Source organism: Toxotes jaculatrix, chromosome 5 (genome assembly GCF_017976425.1).
Source record: "Toxotes jaculatrix isolate fToxJac2 chromosome 5, fToxJac2.pri, whole genome shotgun sequence".
NCBI lineage: Eukaryota > Metazoa > Chordata > Actinopteri > Toxotidae > Toxotes > Toxotes jaculatrix.
The window spans coordinates 21,351,574-21,373,636 of NC_054398.1; the positions used below are offsets into that span (position 1 = coordinate 21,351,574).

At 41.7% G+C, this 22,063-nt stretch overlaps 1 protein-coding gene across 1 annotated transcript in view; it reads left to right on the plus strand.

Annotated features, from left to right (window-relative positions):
- The window catches only part of kcnq1.2 (potassium voltage-gated channel, KQT-like subfamily, member 1.2), a 153,897-nt gene extending 132,116 nt beyond the window's left edge, over positions 1-21,781 (plus strand). The window contains exon 19 of the mRNA XM_041038396.1: positions 19,797-21,781. Coding sequence (XP_040894330.1) covers positions 19,797-19,943 — 147 coding nt within the window. The 3' untranslated portion in view covers positions 19,944-21,781. The remainder of the gene's footprint in view (positions 1-19,796) is intronic.
- Positions 21,782-22,063: the final 282 nt, after the last annotated feature.

Below are 22,063 nucleotides of genomic sequence, written 5' to 3' on the forward strand. Positions count from 1 at the left end.
CTCATTGTGTCCAGTTAGGAATCAGTGTGAGCCATCTGATGCAGGGATTCAGACTGGAGATCTTCTACAAGCAACCCTGTTTGTCCTCTTCCTTCGGGCCATCATGCACCACACTGCAGTACTTTGATTTTTGTTCCTTTTCATTCATTTACTTGCACAAATGAGTTAACTGGCTTAATGAAAGAGTGCTGAAATGTTCTCAGAGTAGACTTTTCTTTGGTTAATGATTGATTCTTGTGTTAGGGTTTAGACATTTAGCTACTAAACAGTCTAAACTTCATATTACATTAAAACAAAATACATTTTGGTTGTGGCAGGGTAAAAAGGTTTCACTAGGTTTGCTATTTAGCCTTGAAGTGAAGTATTTGTGTCTGCCTTGCAGAGATTGTTTCCCTTGAAATGCTGAAGATGACTTTGACCTTGAAGAGTGATAGCCCTAAAAGATATTTACCGTACCAGAATTATCTCCATGCTTTGGATAAGTGACGTATCTTCAGTAATGACCCACAGTTTTCTTCTTATCACAGCCTAGAATTACGTCTCGATTGTTCTGTTATCACTGTGTGATTACTTCTTTAGTTTTCTTCTTTAGTCTTCTTTAGTTTTCCTGTAGTATGAACACTCTGGAAGCAGCTGGAAAGATGAGGTTATAGGAGGACAGTCGATAGAATGATCCGCAAGTAACCACAGCAGGTAGCAGGGTTAAAGCATGTCATCAAATATCACTCCATCACTGCTGTCTGCTAACTGCTGGGCTAACTTACTAACTCCAAAACAAATCTCAGAGTTTGCCACCACAAAGCCCGGGTCAAGAGGCCAATGAGACAAACAAACCCTTGTCTGTCTTTCTGTTTGGACAAGGATTTGTTCCGGAAAAGCCTTCACTCTGTCTTCCTTCCTGATGTGTTTATTTGCACTTGGGCTCCCACCAGCACATTAGCTGTTTACAGTGTTTGTTTGAATCATTTCTATTTTATTTAAAAAAAAAAAAAAAAGGCTGTTTTTAGCCACATCTTGTTTGGACAATGCTAGTTTGTTTCTTGACCTATAAATATTTCTAGACAGGATAGACATCCTTCCCATCACTGGAGGTCAACCAATTAGCCGAAGGAAGCCATTGGTCTGGAGGGTGTTTATATTTGCGTCACAGCCGTGTTTCTTTTGCTTAATATCTGTGGTTTCATGTCTGACATCACTAGGCAGAAGAAATATAAATATATTACAGCTGCCTGAATGCTCCATGTTATAGGCTGCTCTACACATTAATCCCTCTCCTGCTCTACTTCCTATAGATTTTCAGATTATTTGGGATGTCCATTCCCCTCTTGCATATTGTTTCGCTTCCACCTCACTCCTTAGGTTTGATTTTTGCAGTTTATTTTCCTAACACTGCAATACAACTGCCTCTAACAGTTGTTTCATTATTGATTATTTTTTTCTAAATCCTTTTGATTGAAGGACCATTTGTTTTGTCTTTACGGTGTGAAAAAAAAAGTGAGAAATTATCCAGCATAAGTTCTCAGTGCCCCAGCTGAGGCCTTCAAATGACTTCTTTTATCTGTTTGACCAAAGGTCCAAAATTAATCAATAAAAATAAATTTGCTTTTACCCATGCACTGTTTACATGTAATGTGTTGTAGAAATTTGTAGGTAAAAGCCAGTGTCATTACCTAAAATGAAAATAGAAAATGCAAACTAAAAAAAGGCGGTTGTGTTTTAAAGTGAGGAGATTTTTTTCTTTTAGAATTACTCATCTCTGCCTGGATATGCAGCTACTGTATGAGTTTCTCTAATGAAAATAGTCTTTAATTGTGGTACTACAAAAAGACCATTTCTCTCTGGTTTCCTACACTAATTTGTGATCAGACTCTTGTCAAAAATCAACACAGTGCTTTGTAAAATAAACTGGATCAGTGATGTGTAAGGAGTTTCATTACATTATCACACGTCTCTTGCTAGTTGGTGGAGTAAGATTTGAATTTGAATTTATTTATTTTCAGATTTGAGTGTGATTTAGTTTTCTGTCAGTGTTTTTCATTCTGATTCATACTTTCATTGACTCAGAGAGTGACTGAAAGCGCTCTTATCTTCTGCGTGCACATCCATGACAGCCACCAGTCTTGTAGCATCCTCCCAGGTATTTTGTGTACTGGCAGGAGTGGTCCGGATGTTAGGGGCTGGCTACAGAGAGGTTAATCAGGATCAGAGCTCAGACCCTTTGGCCTTGTTCAGAACCAGCAAAGCATACAGCTCTCTGTTTTCACAATACACCCTCACTGCCATTAGTGCTGTGTCACCAAGCAAGGCCCTGTCTGTGTGTGTGTGTGTGTGTGTGTGTGAGACTGTATGTGTTTGTGTGATTGAAAAAGTTATGAGTTTCAGGAATCAGGAACCTCTATACACACACACACACTTACGTATTCAGTCACATGAATTCACCCACACACACGTTTGGAGGATGAGTCTCATTAGCCAACTCCTGACTCAGGGTATATTTTGAGGAAGCAGGGACTAGTGGACCCCTGCTTACTCATCCCTGGAACTGACAAAACGTCACCGGCCTACTCAGACTTACACTAAAAAGCTATTATGCGACTTGTCATCCAAATAAGGTCATGTGTTCACTTGCTTCACTTCTTGTGAATTTTGGCCCTTTGGTGTCCTCAAGTAAATATTCAGCAGAGACATTTTCACAAGCATGTTTGGAGGGAGGAAGGAATGGGTTGTATGACAATATAAATCATGAGACAATAGAGATTTAGCACCTCTCAGAGATGTTGTTATGCATTTTGAACTATGGTTGTAGTTTCTTGAATAGTTTAAAATCAGGGTTGCAAATAATGATGGGAGGTTTTATTCAGATTGATGACCCACTAGAAAATCAAAGCGATCACTTCCTCTTTCTCCTGTTTCACATTAGGACTTGTCAGCTGGCAAATGGTAAAACATCAATAAAAGCAGATTTTTCAAACAGAAAATGAAATGGATTTGCCACCAACACTGGAAACAAGACATGCACATTGCACATTTGCAGCACTTTTCTTTTTAGCCAGGAAGTTTTAATTTTTGCAGGGAGGAATGGTAAAAGAAAAAATTGTCACACTGGGTGGAAAAAAAGCTATAGGTGTCAGACTCACTGTAGTCTGTAAGATCCAGCGTACCTCCAACATGTTGTACAAGTCAACAATGACTTTTATTGTCCCATCCTGTTGGATGGAAAATCACTCATGCTGTGCGTGCATCGCAAAATCTGATAGTGGTTGCTCATGGCATTGCACAGCATGGGTTTCCCAACCCGGTGGAAAAGGGCTGTTTTTGGTCTGTTGGTCAAAGAGTTGCTCCTTTTTTCATCTATTGCAGTCACTAACATGGGTTTTGGGAGGTGATTGTCTTTAATCTCATACTTTCCTCCTGACAAAACATAACACATAACACACAAGTCATGATTCTGGTCAAATGCACTGCAGTAAAAATAATATACAAAAAGAGAAGTCATTATTCTGCATTTTACCATCACAAAAAGAGTGATCTTTGCTCGGAAAAGATTGATGACCGCTGTTCTAACATCACTGATTTCAGCAAGTTTGTTCTTGTTTTCAGAAAAGCAGTTGGTCTGATCTAGCAGAGATCACTGTGGAATACATGGGTCTTTTCACTTCTAGTTCTGTCTGAGTCATCTTGCCTGGGGCTGACTGATAGTGTGACTTCAAGTGTCGTCATGTGTGACACTGAGCTATTCCTACTATTATAAACCACAATCTGTGAAGAGGAGTGGCATTCAGCCACTGTTGCCCAACTTGGGTGGCTTCTCCCTCCTTACTCATCGCATGTGCTCACCCAGGAGAAAATTGTACAACATCAAATTAGCCAAGTCTTCTTTTTTCCACACTTAAGTGATGAACACTCAGCCATACATGTGGAAGTTTAATTTTCCTCTTGCTCTTTTTCTCGCATTTACCCGCAAACCTCTTTTTTTCTGTATTTACTGAGCCCAAAATAGACTCAGTGGGGGGAAAAGAGGTATAACTAATGGCACACACACTGTATAACTGTATATTTCCAGTACGTCCTGTAGTAACTGTGGCAGCAGCAGAACATGTCTCTTTACGTCTTTCATTCCCTCTGACAGACAGTGGGCACCGTGTGCCAAGGTGGCGTGGTTGTTAAAAATAGAAGAAGTTAATTCAGCACAGCACTTGAAAAGATTTAGCTACCTGCAGAATTTCCTGACTAAGGCCACATTTCCTCCACTTTTCTAGATCAACAGTCACCTAAATGAGGACTGTGATCTATCCTGACTGCTTCCTTTGAGGGGGAAGGACAGTGACGGAGGAGAGCGTGCGAGATGGAGAGGCAGGGAAAATAGAGAAAAAGAGAGGAGGGCAGGGGTTTGATGAAAGCCTGGCTTCTCTGTTTACTACAAGCTAAAAATAATACCCAGCCTGGTTTGCAGCAGGCATGAGGAGGGGCAGGGGGCTGTGTACATATGTGCGTCTGTCGCCCCAAATCCAACAGCTGGAGGCTGGAGAGCTGAGAGAGGGTCCCACATCGCTGTGGGGGGAACAACAGGTGGACAAGAAGGCGTATGGTTCTGTGTTTGCCCTGTACATGTGTCTGAGTGTGTGTGCTGGCGTAAGCGCATGTGTGTGTGTGTGTATGATTGGGCCTGTGTGCTAGCATGTGCAGAAATCTGTGCTTACGAGTGCATACGTGGTACAAGAGCTTTATACACCCGTATCCTTTGTAAGAACGAGTGTCACACAGAGCCTGTCTCGGGCAAAACCCAGGCCTGAATTGTCTTATTCATGCTCTCTAATCTATTTAAATCTCAACTGAGGCAGCGCTATGAATCAAAATTAATGACTCTGTTGTTGATGCTGATGTTAAAGCTCTGGTATGAGTACTGTATTGGCCATTCACGGCAGCAGCTCGCTCACTAGGCCTCTATTTTTACACATGTGTGAGTGTGTGGGGGGGCTAGCATGTGTGTCTTTCCCCACTACTTGCTTTTACCCTGATGACAAGAGGCAATTGGCCTTCTCAAATGACAGTGACTAGGTACTGTGAGGGGGATTGTACCCAGGCAGCTGTGCATCTCTCTCTCTCTCTCTCTCTCTCTCTCTCATAGTCCACTTCCATATATCTAAAATGAAAGCAGTTACTGATTCTGTGATTAAATACCTTCCTGTTTGTGCAGTGGCGATCAGATAAGGGTTACCATGTAGAGAATGCGAGGGCTGAAAACAAGGTAAAGCTGGCGGCCAACACACTTCCCCGGGTCATTATTGGCATACCTGAGATCCTGAACACACCCCGGATGGCTGCACTGAAGCAGGAAATTGCATGTGGACGACAACAAGAGAAAGATAGTGAGTCACCAGCTGAACACGTTTTTTTTTGTTTTTTTTTTTAGTATTTTTTTTTTTAATCTATAATTTTCCTCCCTTTCAGTCATATTAACCCGCTGAGCCTGAGTGACATTATTGGCCTCAAATATCACATGCCTTCTTCACAGAGTCATAAGTCAGCCAAGTCAGTTGATATAGCCTCTCTTTATTTAGTGTCTTTCTGCTTTTTTTCATGCTACCAACTGTCCATCAGCGGCATAGCGTGAACCATCGTCAGGAATGTGTGTTGCGGCCTCTGCAGCACTGACACCTTTTAAGATCTGCCCTCAATATTATGAAATGTTTAAATGCTTTTTTCAGGTGATTGTTGTCTCTCCACCTGTGGTTTCAGTGCAAACAGGAACTGCTTGTGGCTGACGCATTATGACTTTATTGCTCAGACTCGTAAAGATGTAAAGTAATACAAGCTAAAAAAAAGAGGAGTTAAGTGAAATGTATTCGCTGTCTCCTTAAGCTTTGTGAAAACCAAGCATGAACAGCTCAGTGTTAAAAGTCTTAAAACTGCCTCATTTTTTATTGCCTCAGTTTTACTGCGCTCTCTCATTTTAGTCAGATGAAACACTGTGTTTTTCAAAGTACTATGTAAATAAGGATCTTATTGTTTCAAAACCCATGTACACATCGAAATACAGTAGCAGGTTTAAGGCAGAGGTAGTGAACAGAGGATATTAGGCAGGCCACGGTGACTGGCCAAATGAGTGGAATAGTTTCATCTGGCCTTATCAGTTTCATGTCTCGTTTTGTCTGCCGAGCCTGGCAGGCCTGCTGTCGTTCTTCAGGAAAGAATGTAGGGTCATCAAGCAGAGTTGATGGAGTTATTATGAAATTTGGCTCTGGAATAACACCAGACATCCCTGTCCACTCTTAATGGGAAATAGCCAGTCCAACTTTCATTCCAGCAGGGTTTGGTAATGCCACAAGGAAGCTGTTTCATTCACATTTTCTAACATTCTGCTCTTTATAATTTACGGTTAAATGAGCAAAGTCCTGAGAGCTCCCTAGACCCAGTGACCTCTCTGCCGTTTCCCCGAACACTCTGACCAATCGCGTGTCTCTAAACACTGTCACTGTCCAACCAGGCGTCTCCGGTCTGCAAAATCATCCTCCCCAGCTTCCCCCGACATTTGCAGACGCCATCAAAACATCACTCCTCAAAAATCCAAACAAACAAATCTCTACCGAAGCGAGGCTCCCTACCAACACCGCTTCTCATGTCTGCATCTTTGATGAGGAAAAACGCCACCATAACAAAAACAAGAGGCTGAGTGGAACAGGGAGAGATGCTATATTTGGAAACAAATGGGCGACAAGATGTCTCTTCTCTTTCTTGTTCTGTCTCTCATTGCTTTACTATGCTGTCGCCTCCTATCCTTCTTTCTGTCTGTGTGTGAGGCCGGCTGTGGTCATATAGTATAATAAGGCTCTCTATCTGAAATAATGGCTTTAATGCTGGTTAAAAGGGAAAAGGGGGTTGGTTGGGGTCAGGCTGACTCCTGCACCCAAGGATCAGCTGGCATGCCGTCGGGGGGCCATGGCACCAGGCACAGGGCCACTGTCTGGGCAGGGCAGACAGCTGGCGGGGGGTGGGGCATGGGGGATTCTCTCTGTCTGGGAAACACACACACACACACATCTTTAATTCCTTCCACTGTACTTAGGCAAGTCTTGTTTACATCGCCTATGTGTTGTATCGGGCCTCTCTTGTGTCTGAGTAGCTTTGTGGTTTACCGTTTGGATCATTTTTTGGAAAATGAAATGAATAATACCTCAGTGGATGCTTTCTGAATGCTTGATGTAGACGCCACTGATACTGCATGTTTTGCCTTTTGACACTGTTTCTCACCATAGAGCTCAGACATCATAGACAGTTTTTCAGATATTGAACGGTTTAGCTTAGAAAATATTGTGATCTTTTCCAGTAACTAATAATTGTCATGTTTTAATGGTAAAACAAATAGGTGAGCATGAAATAATCATCATCATCATCAGCAAACTGGCTCTGGCTTCTCCAATGCGAGGACTTGCCACTTTCTTCTGTTTTATATAATCTAAATCAATCATTGTTTGTTAAACAAATGGAACAAGCAATTTAAAGACCTCAGTGAATGTGTGATGTGTATTTTCCAATACTGACTAAATAGTTATTGAAAAAAATGAATCCATAATTAAAATTTTAAGCACTGCTACGACAGTTGTATATATCATATATAAGTGTTTTAGGTCCTCAGAAAACAAAATAGTTTGTGTTGTTGAGGTGCACGATGCCATTAGTATCCGTTTCAATAGTCCCCCTCAACCTAGACCAAAGTGCTGGCACGCCCCTTGTCATTTATAATATCAGGCTGACTGGCCTATTGATGACGAGAACAAAGCCACAGTGTGGCCGACCTACAGCAGTGGCCGTAGTAACATGGCACCTCCCCGGTGACTGACGATGCCACGCTGGCTGCCACCACAGCCTGGCACAGAAGGGGGGGGGCTGAGGGGGGGGGGGGGGGGGGCATGGTGGTGGATTGTGTGTGTGTTTGTGTGTGTTTGAGGGGTTGGGGGGCATTTGGTGGTTGTGGCAGCTGGCAGTGAGAAGGCGAGGGGTGGGGCGGGGGTGCAGGGGGTTCCTCATTTATAAAGACTCCCCTGTGTGAACCCATGCGTGGCCACACCCTGGATGCAAACTCAAAAATGGCTTACCGATGTGCACGTACACATGGTCATGCATTGGTAAACACACCCATTTGCTGTAGTGCAAAGATAAACGCACAGATATGCAATAACAAGGACAAGGCAACTGACTTATTACCTTTGGTAACTGGTGTTGCATGTGCCACTGTCCTTTCATATTTGTAGAGGTGCATATCAGCGTTTGTGTGCGTGTGTGTTTTTGCTTCTTAATGGATGAGTGTGAGTAATTCAAAGGCGCAGCAGTCCGTTCAGTCCCGTTGAGTCATCGCTGCCGTGCTGATGAAATGTGGGGTGGTGTCGCGTCTCTGAGCTGTTTATTAGCTCTAAGGAGACAGAGGAATGTAATCAAACTGTCCTTATTGAGTCATGTGACGACTATTCGTCTTCCAAAATTAGAGCCCACCATAAAGGCATATTAGTGTTTGCATCATTGGATGTGTTGAAAATCTCCCAGAGGAGAAGAGGCCTTAAATAACTAGAAACTCTGTGTGTGTGTGTGTGTGTGTGTGTGTGTGTGTGTGTGTGTGTGTGTGTGTGTGTGTGTGTGTGTGTGTGTGTGTGTACAAGTACACATTTTTTGGGGGGTGTTTGTGTGCATATGTTTATATTTATGTATTTATGTGCCTGTGTGTTGAAACATGACAAAATTCTCAAGTGTCAGACGAATGTTTTTGTGTTCTTTTTACTCTTTATTTACTCTGCTTTTTTTTTTTTTAAATGTAAATCTTGAGTATTAAAATGTGTTTGTGGCCGTGTTCTGTCCTCATGAGGGCCTTCACACTGGGGACCAGTTAGGAGCAGATCATGTCCAGCTGTCTTTGAGGACAAATGGTCCAGCAGGCAACTGCTTATTCCCCACCACCCTCTCCTCTCACCCCTCCACCCTGCTTTCCTCCATCCCTCCCTCCTTCACTCCTTACCCCCCACTGTGTTTACTCGACTTTACTTGCTAAAAACCATTTTGAGTGCTTTTCTCGGTTTGGTCACAGGACTGGAATAGCTGTGTGTGTATGGTGACTGCTTCCTGGAAATAGTTTGGAGGTTGAAGTGTTTATGGATAGATGGCGATTTGTTTTATGGGTTTCACATGTAATGGAGGATAATGGACATTTGAGTTTGTTTTTGTATTTTCTCATTTGTTCAAACATTGGCTCCACTCCGCCCTTTCACAGGTATAATTTAACATTTGACAAATTATGATGGGGAATTGAATTTATAGAACAATAGAAACACAATCATACACCAAAGCCAGATTATTACCATTTGATATGTGATATTCATTCATTTTTTTCCTGTTCAATTTTAAACAGAAAAATTACAAACAAAAACTGAGATTTATTCAAGTCTATATAAATATATAATGTTTGGTATTTGCGTTGCATATTTTCATCATGTTTTCAATGTAGCTACTCACATATTCTCACTTACAAAATGTTTATTCCTGTACTCAGGGGAGCGAACCTTGCACCCATGTTCCTCTGAGCTGACTGCAGCTTCATCTCTCGGCAGCCTTTTCATAATTCATCTCTTTTGGCTTGTTTATGCTGAACATTTATTTTGTTTGCGGTAACACTTCCCCGGCCCTCACATCTCTCAATGTGAAAAACGCTAATGCACCTCCAACGTGACATCAAAGCCTCTCCCTCACCCAACACTCTCTCTGGCTGTTTTGACTTATGACTCTGTTTTGTTTTTTTTTTGTTTTTTTTTTAACCTTCTTACAACATGAAAGACCATCAGTGTTTCCCACAAGTTCATATGTGCATGGACACACACATACCTACACTATGACACGGGGATGCACACATGCACGTATGCACACACACACACACACACACTTTCTCTCTCTCACAGCGCAGTCACAGTCATGTCTAAACAGAATGATCAGTAAATCAAATAAAACACCCACAGTGTTTCAGAGAGAAGGAGTGTGCTCCCAACAACGGAGAGATAAAAAGGAGAAAGAGAGGAGGAGGGGAGGAGTGGACGTGGGGGATTGTACGTCCTCGTGAAAGTAGCCCTCAGAAACAAAAGCAGCTTTGAGTGCGCGCCGACTCAGAAGAGAGATTAGCCGGTACGCACCCCCCCCGCCTTAACACACCACCATCACCACCACCACCACCATCCCTGCAGAAAAGAGCTTTGGCTGCAGTTTAGCGGCACGTGGCGCAGCCCTTGATACTTATCATGTGCATCAGGTGCTCTCACTTGGTTTCCTGTTCTTTAAAACATAACCACCATTTCCCTCTTTCACTCCCTCTTTCTTCTCCTTCTCTCAGTCCAGAAGCAACCCATCCACACCACTCCCTTCTAGCCTTACCCTTCATTTCTTCTTCCTCTTTTTCCCGCTCTCTCTGTCCATCCCTTTCTCCTGCTTTTACAAATACAAAGAACATATTGTATCTGCCAGCGTTAAAAGTGAATCCATTCTCCTTGGCAGCGGCCCGGCCCGTGGTGAATCTGAGCTGGGCTAGCTCTGTTTTCCAGTTGGCACTGAGGCCACTGGTGGAGCGGATTGGTTGCTCGTTGGGTTAGTGAATTTGAGTCTAGCTGACACGTTGGTTTAGGATTCATTCACGCAGTCTGTCCTTCTTGTTCTCCATCTTTCTTATTCTCAATCAACTTGCAAAGAATGACCCCAGGTCACCTCATGTGAAGTATTATCAAGTGTACACTTTGAGGATGCTGCCTTATAGCTTTATTTGCTGTATTGCTACATACAGGAATTTCTGTAACATCACAAGCGTCTGAGAGGTGTACTCAAGAAAGGAAAATTTAAGGATTAATAAATTCTCTGAGGAACAAATTTACAAATGGGTCACATGAATATAACAGACAGTTTCACACATTCGCTGCATTAGCTGGTGGTTTTCAGCTGCTTTTCTTTATCTGTATGGAAAACAGACTGTTAAGCCCTTTAGAAACCAGAAAGGAAGAATGTCTTAAGGTCCTGGAAGTGCTCCTATTTAGTTGTGGAAAGTCTTGGAAAAGTCATGGAATTTTACATTGGGGTCACAGCGGGAAGCCTGAACTCAAACACACAAAACCACACACACAAAGTCTACTGTACTGAGCATATGAAGCTTGAAACTACTGAAATATACAAATGACTAATAATACCTAATAACAACACAGCTTCACATTCATGCAGTCTCATATACAAACACACACAAAACCAAAAGCCATTACCAAAGTTGCACACTCTTTCATGAAAGCTGATATAAACACACAGTGACACAAACACACCAATAATGAGATGCTATCACATTTCATAATCATGGTTCAGGCCCAGAAACTGAACACAATCCTCCTCCCCTCCCCTCAAAAATGAAAGAACCGGGAGGATGAGTCAACACAATCACAAGGCAGCAAAAACAAACTGTTGAATAAAGGCCACCAGAGCCTTTTGAAGTTTGCCTTACTGTCCTCCTCTCCTTTCTCTCCTCCATCTTTCATCCATTCATTTATTCATCCATCTTCTCCTCCGGCCTCTCTTAACCACCAGCTCGTGCTGGTCATAAAACAATTATACGTCTTCTCTTCTGTTTGTATTTTGTTCTCCTTACACTGTATATCTCTGTGGTTTGTTTTTAGATTTTTTATTTTACAAGGTTTCTTTGAACATTTTAAAGTGTTTTGGTCAGCTCAGGCTGTTTTTAAATGTGCTATATAAATTCAGTGACTTCGCTTTTAAAGCCAAGGCCGCTCTGTGTGCACACAGTACAGTGTGCATTTATATATGTGTTTCCCAAGCTAGAAGTCTCTGAAGCAAATTCCACACACTTACCTTAAATTCAAGTTAAAGCTGAATAATTGAAAATGACATTTACAGAATGACAGATTTTTGTCAGAGAGTAGGAAAGTGTAAGCTCAAAAAGGCATCTTAAATCTTAAAAATTCAGTTACTGAGAAAAGACGTTAATTTGTAAAACATACACTTTGCATCAACCACGTTCAGCCACTAAGTAGTAATGATATGACTCACTGACCAGTCTTAAAAGTCACAAACAAATTTCATTAAATGAAGCGTGATTATGCACCTGCTTTGCCTCTCCTTTACCTTGAGTTTACTTAAAAACTGCAGACAATTTAAGAGAAATGTAATACTGTTTGCAGAACAGCTGCCACACATGATTTCTCTATTTGAGAGTCATAAGCACAGACCAGTGGAGTCGGGGATTCGTTCATGTTGATATGTCAGTAAAGGGGAGGATGCAAAACTAATGTGTGGACTAACTAGAATGATTCCCATCCCTAACAAATTCCTATGCAGCACGAGGTCAAGTGAACACAAAATTAAAGCATCACTGCTTAACGTCACAAACTTCTTCAAGTGACTTTCCATAAAAAATAATGGTGGTGTGCTGTGGCATGTAAATGTCACTTCTCATGGGGGTGTGTATGTTGCTCTGAAAATAGACCTGGGAGCAGCTGTGTGGAATTTATTATTTTTGATGACAATCTTGATTTATAGCAAGTTCCCTCAATATAGTAAAGTTTAAAAACTTTGGTTTATTCTTTTGACAAAATCAGCACCACTGTGGCCTTCTGGCTTTCCTGCTTTAATGTGGGGTGTGTGTGTGTGTGTGTTAACAAAAGCCACCAGTGTTTTTTTTCCGGCTTTCAAATTTATTTTCCTTTTCTTCTGCCTTTTTTTAATTTCCCTCTTCCTTTACTCTCTCTTTCTGGCCTCTCCGTCCCTCGCCTCCCTCCTCCCCACACCCCTGATCTCCATTCTCCATTCATGCAGCCCTGTCATAGTGATGATAATGATGACCTCTGTGTAATGCTAGCTTGTTATTGGCCCACCAGCGAGGCCAGTGTGTACACCCTCTGTTGCTTTTTCTGCATTGTCCATTGTGTTAAGAGAGAAACGCTGGATCTTGTGTGTGTCTGCGTGTGTGTAGGTGAAACACAAAGACCAGGCATGGCAGTCCGGGTGAGCTGCACAGGGGATCTATGGAGAGGCAGAGAAATTCACCTGAGCTGACCCTATGCTGTAGCGAGCTATTATGTAGGATTTACAGAAACAGGGATGGGAAATGACTAGAAACGACCATTCTGGTTTCCATGTTTCACTGGATAAGTACACATACATTTCTAATTTGTGTGATTATTTTAACATAATAACACATTTTGATTTAGGTTAATTGACATTTTTCTGCTTGCTGTTGCAAACTGATATAACACAACAGTGGTTTTAACCTATGGTCTGTTCAAGACGGCAACTGACAAACAGGAAATAAGGGCATCCAGCATCTGAGTTTTAGTGGAATTTCATTATTTTTACATTACTGAAGGCAGTGGAACAAGCTATTTCATCAATTTAAAAAGTTTACGCGATGATTGCACATGTCTTTTGGGAACATGTTTCTGGACACCTGATGAATGTAAGTCTGATATTTTTTAGATCTAGTCTGGTCCTCATCAGAGCTTTTTTTTTTTTTTCTGAACACAGATGCCTGCTGCAGCAGGAAGTGGATTGACAGGAAACCAAAACAATAAAGGTGTGAGCTGTAAAACAATGGGGCCCAAAATTCTGCAAGAGAAAGGGAAAAGCTGATTTATTTAATTGACGTTACAGAGGTATACTGTTTTGAAGATCAGTGATGGTTTTATTGATTTGAATTTTTAGTTATGTCTACTGTGTGTTATGTGTAAGCAGTAATGAGGATCTGACTGATTTAGCAAACAGTTTAAAAAGGTTCTCCTTTTCTGAATTGGATCATAGCTTAGCTTAGCATTTTACATCTAGAGGTTAAATTAACAAACAAAAAGTTTTCCTTTTTGAGCAATGTTACTAATTTTTTGCTTATTATTATAATTGCTTCTTTTTCTGCCTATTTATTCTTAAATAGGCAGAATTTAAGTTCTTAAAATAAATTGTGAAAAGAGGGAGCAATGGTTTTAAGAGTTAAGAGACCCTTTTCTCTCTTTTCTTTCTTTCTTTTTTTTTTTTTTTGTATCTCATGCGAACCACGTGCATTCTGCGATACACATTCCTGGCAATGGTTTTGCGCTATTCCGCTGATTTACAGTCGGTGGTGGAAATGCTCCAAAAAATGTAGCAATGTGCCAAAAATCAGGAAAAAGACAGTGGGCCACTGAACATGGATGTAAATACAAAATATATTTCTGAAAACTGTATTTGAAAATGGTTTATTAGTGAGGAAATGGAGACACACACACAATGTGTTTTGGTAGGAAACAGTGAATGTAAGTGTAACATTACAAGAAAACTCCACTGGGTACCTTTAACTGCTGGTGTATTTGGAGTGAGCTGCTGTTTTCACTGTTGCTCAGAGGTTTTTAACTTGTCTTGAGTAAGTGTGGCAAATGTTTTCTGCCTGGACTGTACCAGTGAAAGTTCTGTTCTGCTGACTGAAAATAATTTAACAGAAGTGAAAAGGATTTCAGTAAGAACAAAACAAAAACTATGAAAGTGAAGGACATTAGATATTTTTTGTTTTAACTATAACACCATTTTAAAACCCTGTTTTGTAATTCAAAAGGCCCCAGTGGGATATTAAACAATTCCTTTACAAATCATGTGAGTCATGCTAATGTTGAATGAGGAGGCACAGTCATAACAAAGGTGAGAAAGAATGAGGCTTTAAAATTGTCTGGTGTTACACAGGTTGGAGCTGGAGGCCTTTTGAGGTCACAGTTATGGGAAAACCCATTATGCATTCATTACAGCATGCAAGGACGGTGACCTGTGCGGTTGTTTTCCTCTCGTCTTATCTCTCTTTCTGTCCCGGCTCTGCCTCCATTGTCTCCGTGCGATTGAGAGCATTTCAATGACAGGAATCTTGTTTTGTTGAATAGCACGGCCTGGTTGGACACAGATGCCAAGACATTCCAGGAGCTGGTAGTCTTTCCTCCTGGCAGTCCTGCACCTCTGTCTCCTCCACTCTACTCTCCTTGTATTTTCTCTGTTTTCACTCCTCTTTCCTCCTTTTCATTCCCTAGTCCTCCTCAAGGTAACTGTCAGAGAGGGAGAGCGAGAAGGGGAGGTAAATGTGTCTCTATTTATGAGTCCCTGTGCTTTTGTTTGCTCGGTCTCCGTGTGTTGAATGTTCAAAGGACTGCACTATACAGTGTATATACAGGCCATGTTTTCCATGCTGAATAAGCCCCACCACTTCACAACTCCCAATTACCATTCATTACATGTCAAAGCTACCACACACTCCCTCACTCTACCTCATCCAGTATCTCATATCCCTCTTGCATGTCATGTCTCCATGTGTCAGTAATCATGTGATGGTAGAGTTTGGCACGGATCAGAGAATGCAGCGATAGCAGCCCCAAGCTTTTCTCCAGGCTTTATAACTCCCCAACAGATGGCAGTGTGAATTGCTCTATCAGCACCGGCCAGCTTGTGAGGATTGTCTGTGAATGAAGGATCGCAGTTCTACATGACATTCATAGTAAAGCAGACTTCTCTTCTCTTCTCCTCTCTTCTCTTCTCTTCTGACAGACAGGGAGAGAAGTTGACCTCTTGAACTCTGTCCCCCCTTGAATCTCTCTGCAGGTAGCTTAAAACTTAGAGAAAATGTAAATTTTCAAACAGTATGGTCAGTAAATATGCTCTGTCTTGCACAACGTGTAATATTCAGACCCAAGACACTGATGCTTTATATTCCAGTTGTCTCATGCATCATTTTATACCCATTTCACAACATTCACCCCGACATATGCTGCATCTCTGGAAACTTTTGCATTTTCAATAGAATAAGAAAGAAAGTTGTGTGCATTTAAACAACACTTGGCCACCCAGCATTTGTTGTAAGTCTCCTATAGGTTTTATGAGGCAAGCCCATGTCAAATCTCTATATATGACGTGATATATGCCTGACATGTGCTATTGTCTGTTCTTGTTTTCATTCTGACTGCTTTTATTACCGTCTGTGCCGCAGCCTCTGTGTCGGAGAAAAAAGTGTCCTGCAGGCATAATAAAGTTGATGGTATCTGTGTTTTTTCATCTTATCTTCTCGTGATTTTGGCATGAGTCCTCATACGTAATATAACCTGATTGGAAAAGGCACCTCTGTTCTATTCTGAGCGACAGAATTTTGTTACACCAGCTATTCACATTATTCCTTTAGTTTACTTTACAGGACAAACTGTCACTCAGGCTCATGGTGACTTTTTACCCCGTGGTGTCACTCAGTTGTTTACTCTCACTGGGTCTTTATTAATTTTCCATTATTGCCCTCTTGCCTACAGCTCTATGGCCACAGTTAATGTCCTGACAAGGATGTGGTCCGTCGTTTACTCCTCATTTGTTTGTTGTTTCCTAGGTGATGGCAGAGCAGTATAAACAAGTATGTGCAAATAATGTAATGTGTGTTTGTTTGTCCTGTATGCTTCTGTGTTTGTTGTGGTGTACCAGATAACGGACAAACAGTCCCAAGGGAGGGCAGGAAGGTGGTTCAGGAAGGGTGTTCCTGTGTGAACAGGAGCTCTGTGTCCTCCCCACCGTTGTCCCCATGCTTCATGTCTCCATTGCAGTGACTGTATTTAATGAAGGATAGGACAAAGATCAAATCTACTGTAACACAATGTACCTGTGTTGCCTGTTTATTCAGTATCCCTTTCTGTTCCCATTGCCCATCTCACCCATTTCATATTTCAATGCTTTGAGATAATAATACAAAATATTCATTTTTTTCAGCCTGTCAGATGTGAGGATTTTCTGCTTTTCTTGTTTGGTTGGATAAAACAAAAGTAATATGACAATGTTTTGAGAGACATAGTATCCTCAGTGACTCCAAAAAAGACTTATCTTTCTTTAAATGAAAAATTTGTGTGCCTATTTTCTACATGCTGTATTTGTGTGCTGTACTACATCTGCATTCCTTATGTCAGGAAATAAAGGTAATTTGAAAAAAGAGATAAGAAAAGACAGAAAGAAAGGTATCTCTCATTTAAAAATATTCTTGAATTGACTAAAGTGAAAAACTTAATGTACATAATGCGACTGTAGGTAAAAGCACTGGACACTTGGACACGTGTCCCTCTCTCTCTGAGTGGACTTAGTCAGAGGGACCTTGTCTGGGTTCAGGGAAACCCCTACTGCTGAAGGGTCAGGCCTGTTTGTGACTGTCCCATGTGTTGTCTGTGGTCAGTGGGAGGGTCGGGGACAGCTGGAGCATCACCTGTCACTGGATCACATGCGTTTCTATGACACAGCAGTGGTGACACCCAACCCCAGCATTTACACACAACACAGGGTGGACAAATTAACAAAACACCCTTCCCATTAGAACAGCCCTACAGTAAATGCCAATTTAGAGAATCTCATGTAAACTTATCAGCTCCAATGGCTACTTGCAATTTTATATGTAATTTTCAGCTTAAAGAAATACAAAAGGCCATATAATAACTGTAAGAATCATTTCAGCATCTGTCATAAGCACTGCAAAATGATGTAATATGACAAAATGACAAGTCTTACAAATCATGACAACATACGGTACTGTATGTCAAACACAGGAATAAAGTGTAATAGCAAAGAGGAACAGCGGTCACAAGCAGGCTCACCAGCACTGAGTGTAGGACTCATATAACAGGATCTTTGCATAACGGACAGCACAAACCCCACCCTCAGAAATGACCTGTGAGGTGAGTCATCACCTCTGACAGGATCACCTAATTACGTTCAGCTGTCAAACAATAAGCTGTTTCTTTTATTTTTCCTGCCTTCTTGTATTTCGTCTCTAATCCTGCGCAGCACATAAGCTCTCAGTGACACATTAATAAACATGCACTTGCACAATCTCCCCCTCTCAACGTTGCATCTCTCACCCACAGCCATGCCCAGAAAACACACACATACACATAGTTAGTGGCAATAAATAAGTGTTGTGTGTTTGCAACACGCTGTCTAATTTGTTTTTCTTCTCTCTCTGTGAGCCTCCTGAACCACTCCTTTCAGACACACAGCAGGAGGAATTCCTCATCCATTTTAAGCCCCAACGAGAATGTTGATAAGTCTGTAGATTAATGCCCAACATGTTTATGATAGCTTATTATTCTCTAAGCTTCTTCCGGGCCCAGCGCGTGCTTCGTCTACTTAGCACAACTATTTAGGTCATGGTACAATCTTAGAGGAAAGTACTGAGGTGGTGAAATATCAGTGAACCTCAGTAAAAAAATGGTCAAAATAAAGTTTTACTTGCTCCATTATACAGTATATTTCAGAGCAATATAACATTTACAACTAACTGATGAGAAAAAAGTTAGTGCTTTGAGAATCCAGTGGACTTGCATATGACCTTACACATGACCTTAAAGTTTACAGTCTGTGCTATCTTTAACTGTAGATGTACACAACTCTAAATTTTAAGTTTTATAGTAATGAGATCTAAAAACTTGACCCAAATAAAAACTTGACAACAGCAATGTTTGCTGGCATAAAAAGCAAAACTAATATATTTGTCTGGACTCTAATGCTCGTCCGACATTTTGACAATGCTCAGTTGTTTATAAATTATGGTCACTGGCGTGCCGTGATGTGATTTCATTCTTTTCAGTGACACATTCTGATATTTCAGATTTATGCTTCCTATTATGGCTCATATTTCAACAACAATAATAGCTGCTAAATGTCCTGCTCTGCCATAAAAATGTCTTGGCCATCAGGCACACACACTAAAAGATGGGGAGAAAGAGGGGCCATACCCTTAAGCCTATGAAAATGCCATTGATGTTAACTATCTGACTGTGCCCTGCCAGAAATACCGCAGTTGGGCCAGAGTTGTTCGCTATCAGTGTCTAGTAGAGACAGGAGTCTGAATCCGTCCGTTCTGCCTGGTGCGTGAGATGTTATGGCTCTTTGATGTAATTTGCTGTTTAGGCTTTAAGAAGCGCCATCTTTATCATTTTCCCTGGTTTCTTGAAGCCATAGGAGCCATCAGAGGATAATGGTTTGTGTGTGTGTGTGTGTGTGTGTGTGTGTGTGTGTGTGTGTGTGTGTGTGTGTGTGTGTGTGTGTGTGTGTGTGTGTGTGTGTGTACTTGTGTGTGTGTGTGTGTGTGTGTTTGTGTGTGTGTGTGTGTGTGTGTGTGTACTAGATAAGTACAGAGAGTACAGAGTAAAACCAAGGCCAAGGCTGTGAAGATGCAGAAAATCCCTTTGAAGCCTGTGTGCAGCAAGTTTCAGCACCTTTTTTTTGTGGTTGTGAGTGTGTACTGTATATGAGTGTGTCTGGGTGTGTACATATGCAGATGTCCTCGCTGTATTTGCATGTCACCAGGCAGTCTCTTGTTTGTTTACTTCCATCACTCAGGTGGAGCCATTCGTCTGTATTCACACTATGGTTAGACTGGCTGAGCCTTGTCAGAGATGTCTCTGTTGGGTGACACACCTGTGTTTACAGTTGGGAGAGCATGTAAGCAACAGCGGCTTGTGTGTGTGTGTGTGCGTGCGTGTGTGTGTGTGTGTGTGTGTGTGTGTTATAATGAGTGGCTTTAGCAGGTAGACGGCGACTGGCAGACTAACATGTCATTATATCCTGTGCTGCTCTGTCATTGGTATGGCAACTATATTAAAGACACCGATGGATAAGAAACGAAAGCACAAACTCAGTCACATTCTTTGTTTTGTAATGCAGGTCTACACTGTACTTATGTTCAGAGTGTTTATCCTGGAGGCATTCAGCTGACCAAACCTGTTTGTCTTTTGTCATTGCGTTAAATCTAGGTCCATCAGATGGACCAGAAAATGGACTCAGTCCTGCGGGTCCTGATGGAGCAGTTCCCTCCCAAGCCAGAGCTGACATCCAAGCCCTCCATCCGCAGGGTGACCATCCAGAAATGCATGGGCACCAGCATCGACGAGGGACCCTGATGTCACAGAGAAGGTAGCACTGGGTATGGTGATGTCACCACCAAAGGACAATTAAAAGGGCAGGATTACACATAGACAGCCTAGCGTCCTACATGGGAGCCTGCAAAATAATAAGGGGACTCAATCTTCCAAACCCCATTTCCTCTACTCCTTTTGCAATCCCATTTTCTCACAGATTTTTGACCCCTGATAAGAGAACAACTTTTAATTGTGCACTGTTCTGGGACAAAAGAACTACTGACTGAGGGATTCATGGTGTAGGAACAAGGCTGACTAATCTCTTCTCTCTGATGATTGTTGGGCCTGTTTAGGTCTTTTTTTGTTGTCTACATGTAGCTTTCTCTTCTACACTAGCATCGTGGGCCCTCAAGCTTCCCCGGCAGCACACAGTCATTCAAGCTGCGACACGCTGCATGAATTTATTTCACTACATTAACCTCATAATCACACTACTCAGATGATGTTAATTTATGTGTGGCCTGTCACTGAGCTGCATTCCTCTACTCCAAATATTATTCCAAAGCTAACTAACCCAGTAATGAAGTCGTAATGCAATCAAAGCACTCAAGTTCCCCAAAGACACAGAGAAAAACTGAGAGTCCAGCCATGGCAGAGGCATTCCTCAAATCCTTCTGATTATCTTGGCACCATCCACACCCAGTACACAACAGGGTTATTTCCACAGCCACATATCCATCTAGCCTAACTGTACTTAGACTGCGGCGGGTGTTTGTTAGTAGTGATCAAATAACACGAGGAGGGAAAGGCAGATTATCTGTTGACTTTGCCCAGCATTAGGGACCGGAAGGCTGGAGTAAAAGAAATGGAACTAAAGAAATGTGTCTGGGGTGGGCTGGGTGGCTAACCTGGTGCTGATTTACAGCTACGTTAGAGCTAATAAAAATAGCCAAACTGCCGAGACAGGACCTGGAGCTGTATAACAGGAATACACTCAGAAGTAATGGCACGGTCTCTGTTTGCTCGAGGTTTTCACTGGGAGATTAGGGAGATATGTATACTGGACACTCTTTGCAGCACCGCTGCTCACACCACCAGAACCCTGCTTAATATCCGCTATTACCCTCTTCTGGGGCTCACACTGCTGTGTGCAATTTTAAATAAATTTGCCCCATTACCGCTCTGATTATTTTTTTCTCTCCTGAGCTAATTAAGTGTTGAATTCTTGGTAAGGGGAGATTGCTCATTGCGAGCATCTAATGAGAAGAAACACTAGAAAATGTGCAGTACAGTGAGCTTTGAGGAGCAGGCACACTCATTCTGTGTGAAATGTTGGGAAATATCAGGCTACCACTGAGAGCCCACGTTTGATATAAAAAGACAATGCTCTCACTTTGTTCCCATACTCATTGTATTTATCTGACAGGACACTGAGGCATGTAGGAAGTAGAAAATAGAAAATAACTCAAGTTACTGTATGAAAGGCCTCCCATAATTATAGCATGCGCATTCCTAAAAAGACGGATGCACACACAAAAGCGGGGTGAACAAGGGATGGGAAAGAGAGGCTTTCTCTCTGCACTAACATATATTTTACTATTTTTGCAGTGGTTAAAAATCTAGCTATTATTTATCTTCTATTAAATAAAGTGGTTGTATTTTAAAGGTACTCTAATTATGTGACAGACCTTGATACAGATCTGCCTGTCTGTTCTCCTGTACAGTTTTATAAGAGATGTAAATAGAAACATTGCCTTATTGTACTGTATTTATTATCACGTGGAACGATCAACCTGGAACATGTCTGCTTGTTGGAGTGATGAGAAACACAGAGATGGTGGCTCCTGTTGTACAGATGGATGGAAATGATTGTAAATGATATTCACGCACACCCTCTGCACTGTAGCTCTGCTGTAAATAATAAAACTCCATTTCATTACGCTTTGGCCTGCTGTCTTGGCTCGGGAAGAATTTGATTACCGGCTCATCTATTCCATAATTTGCTTTCATTGGAGGGTGAAACCTTTCTTATAGTTTTTCTGAGCTGTTTGTTCAAATCTTGAGCCGAGCTGGGTCAAGGTAAGCCATGGGCCGGAGTTTCCATCCAAATAAAATCTCCTCAGCTCCTCATTTCACTAAATTCCTTTCACACTGCAATCACC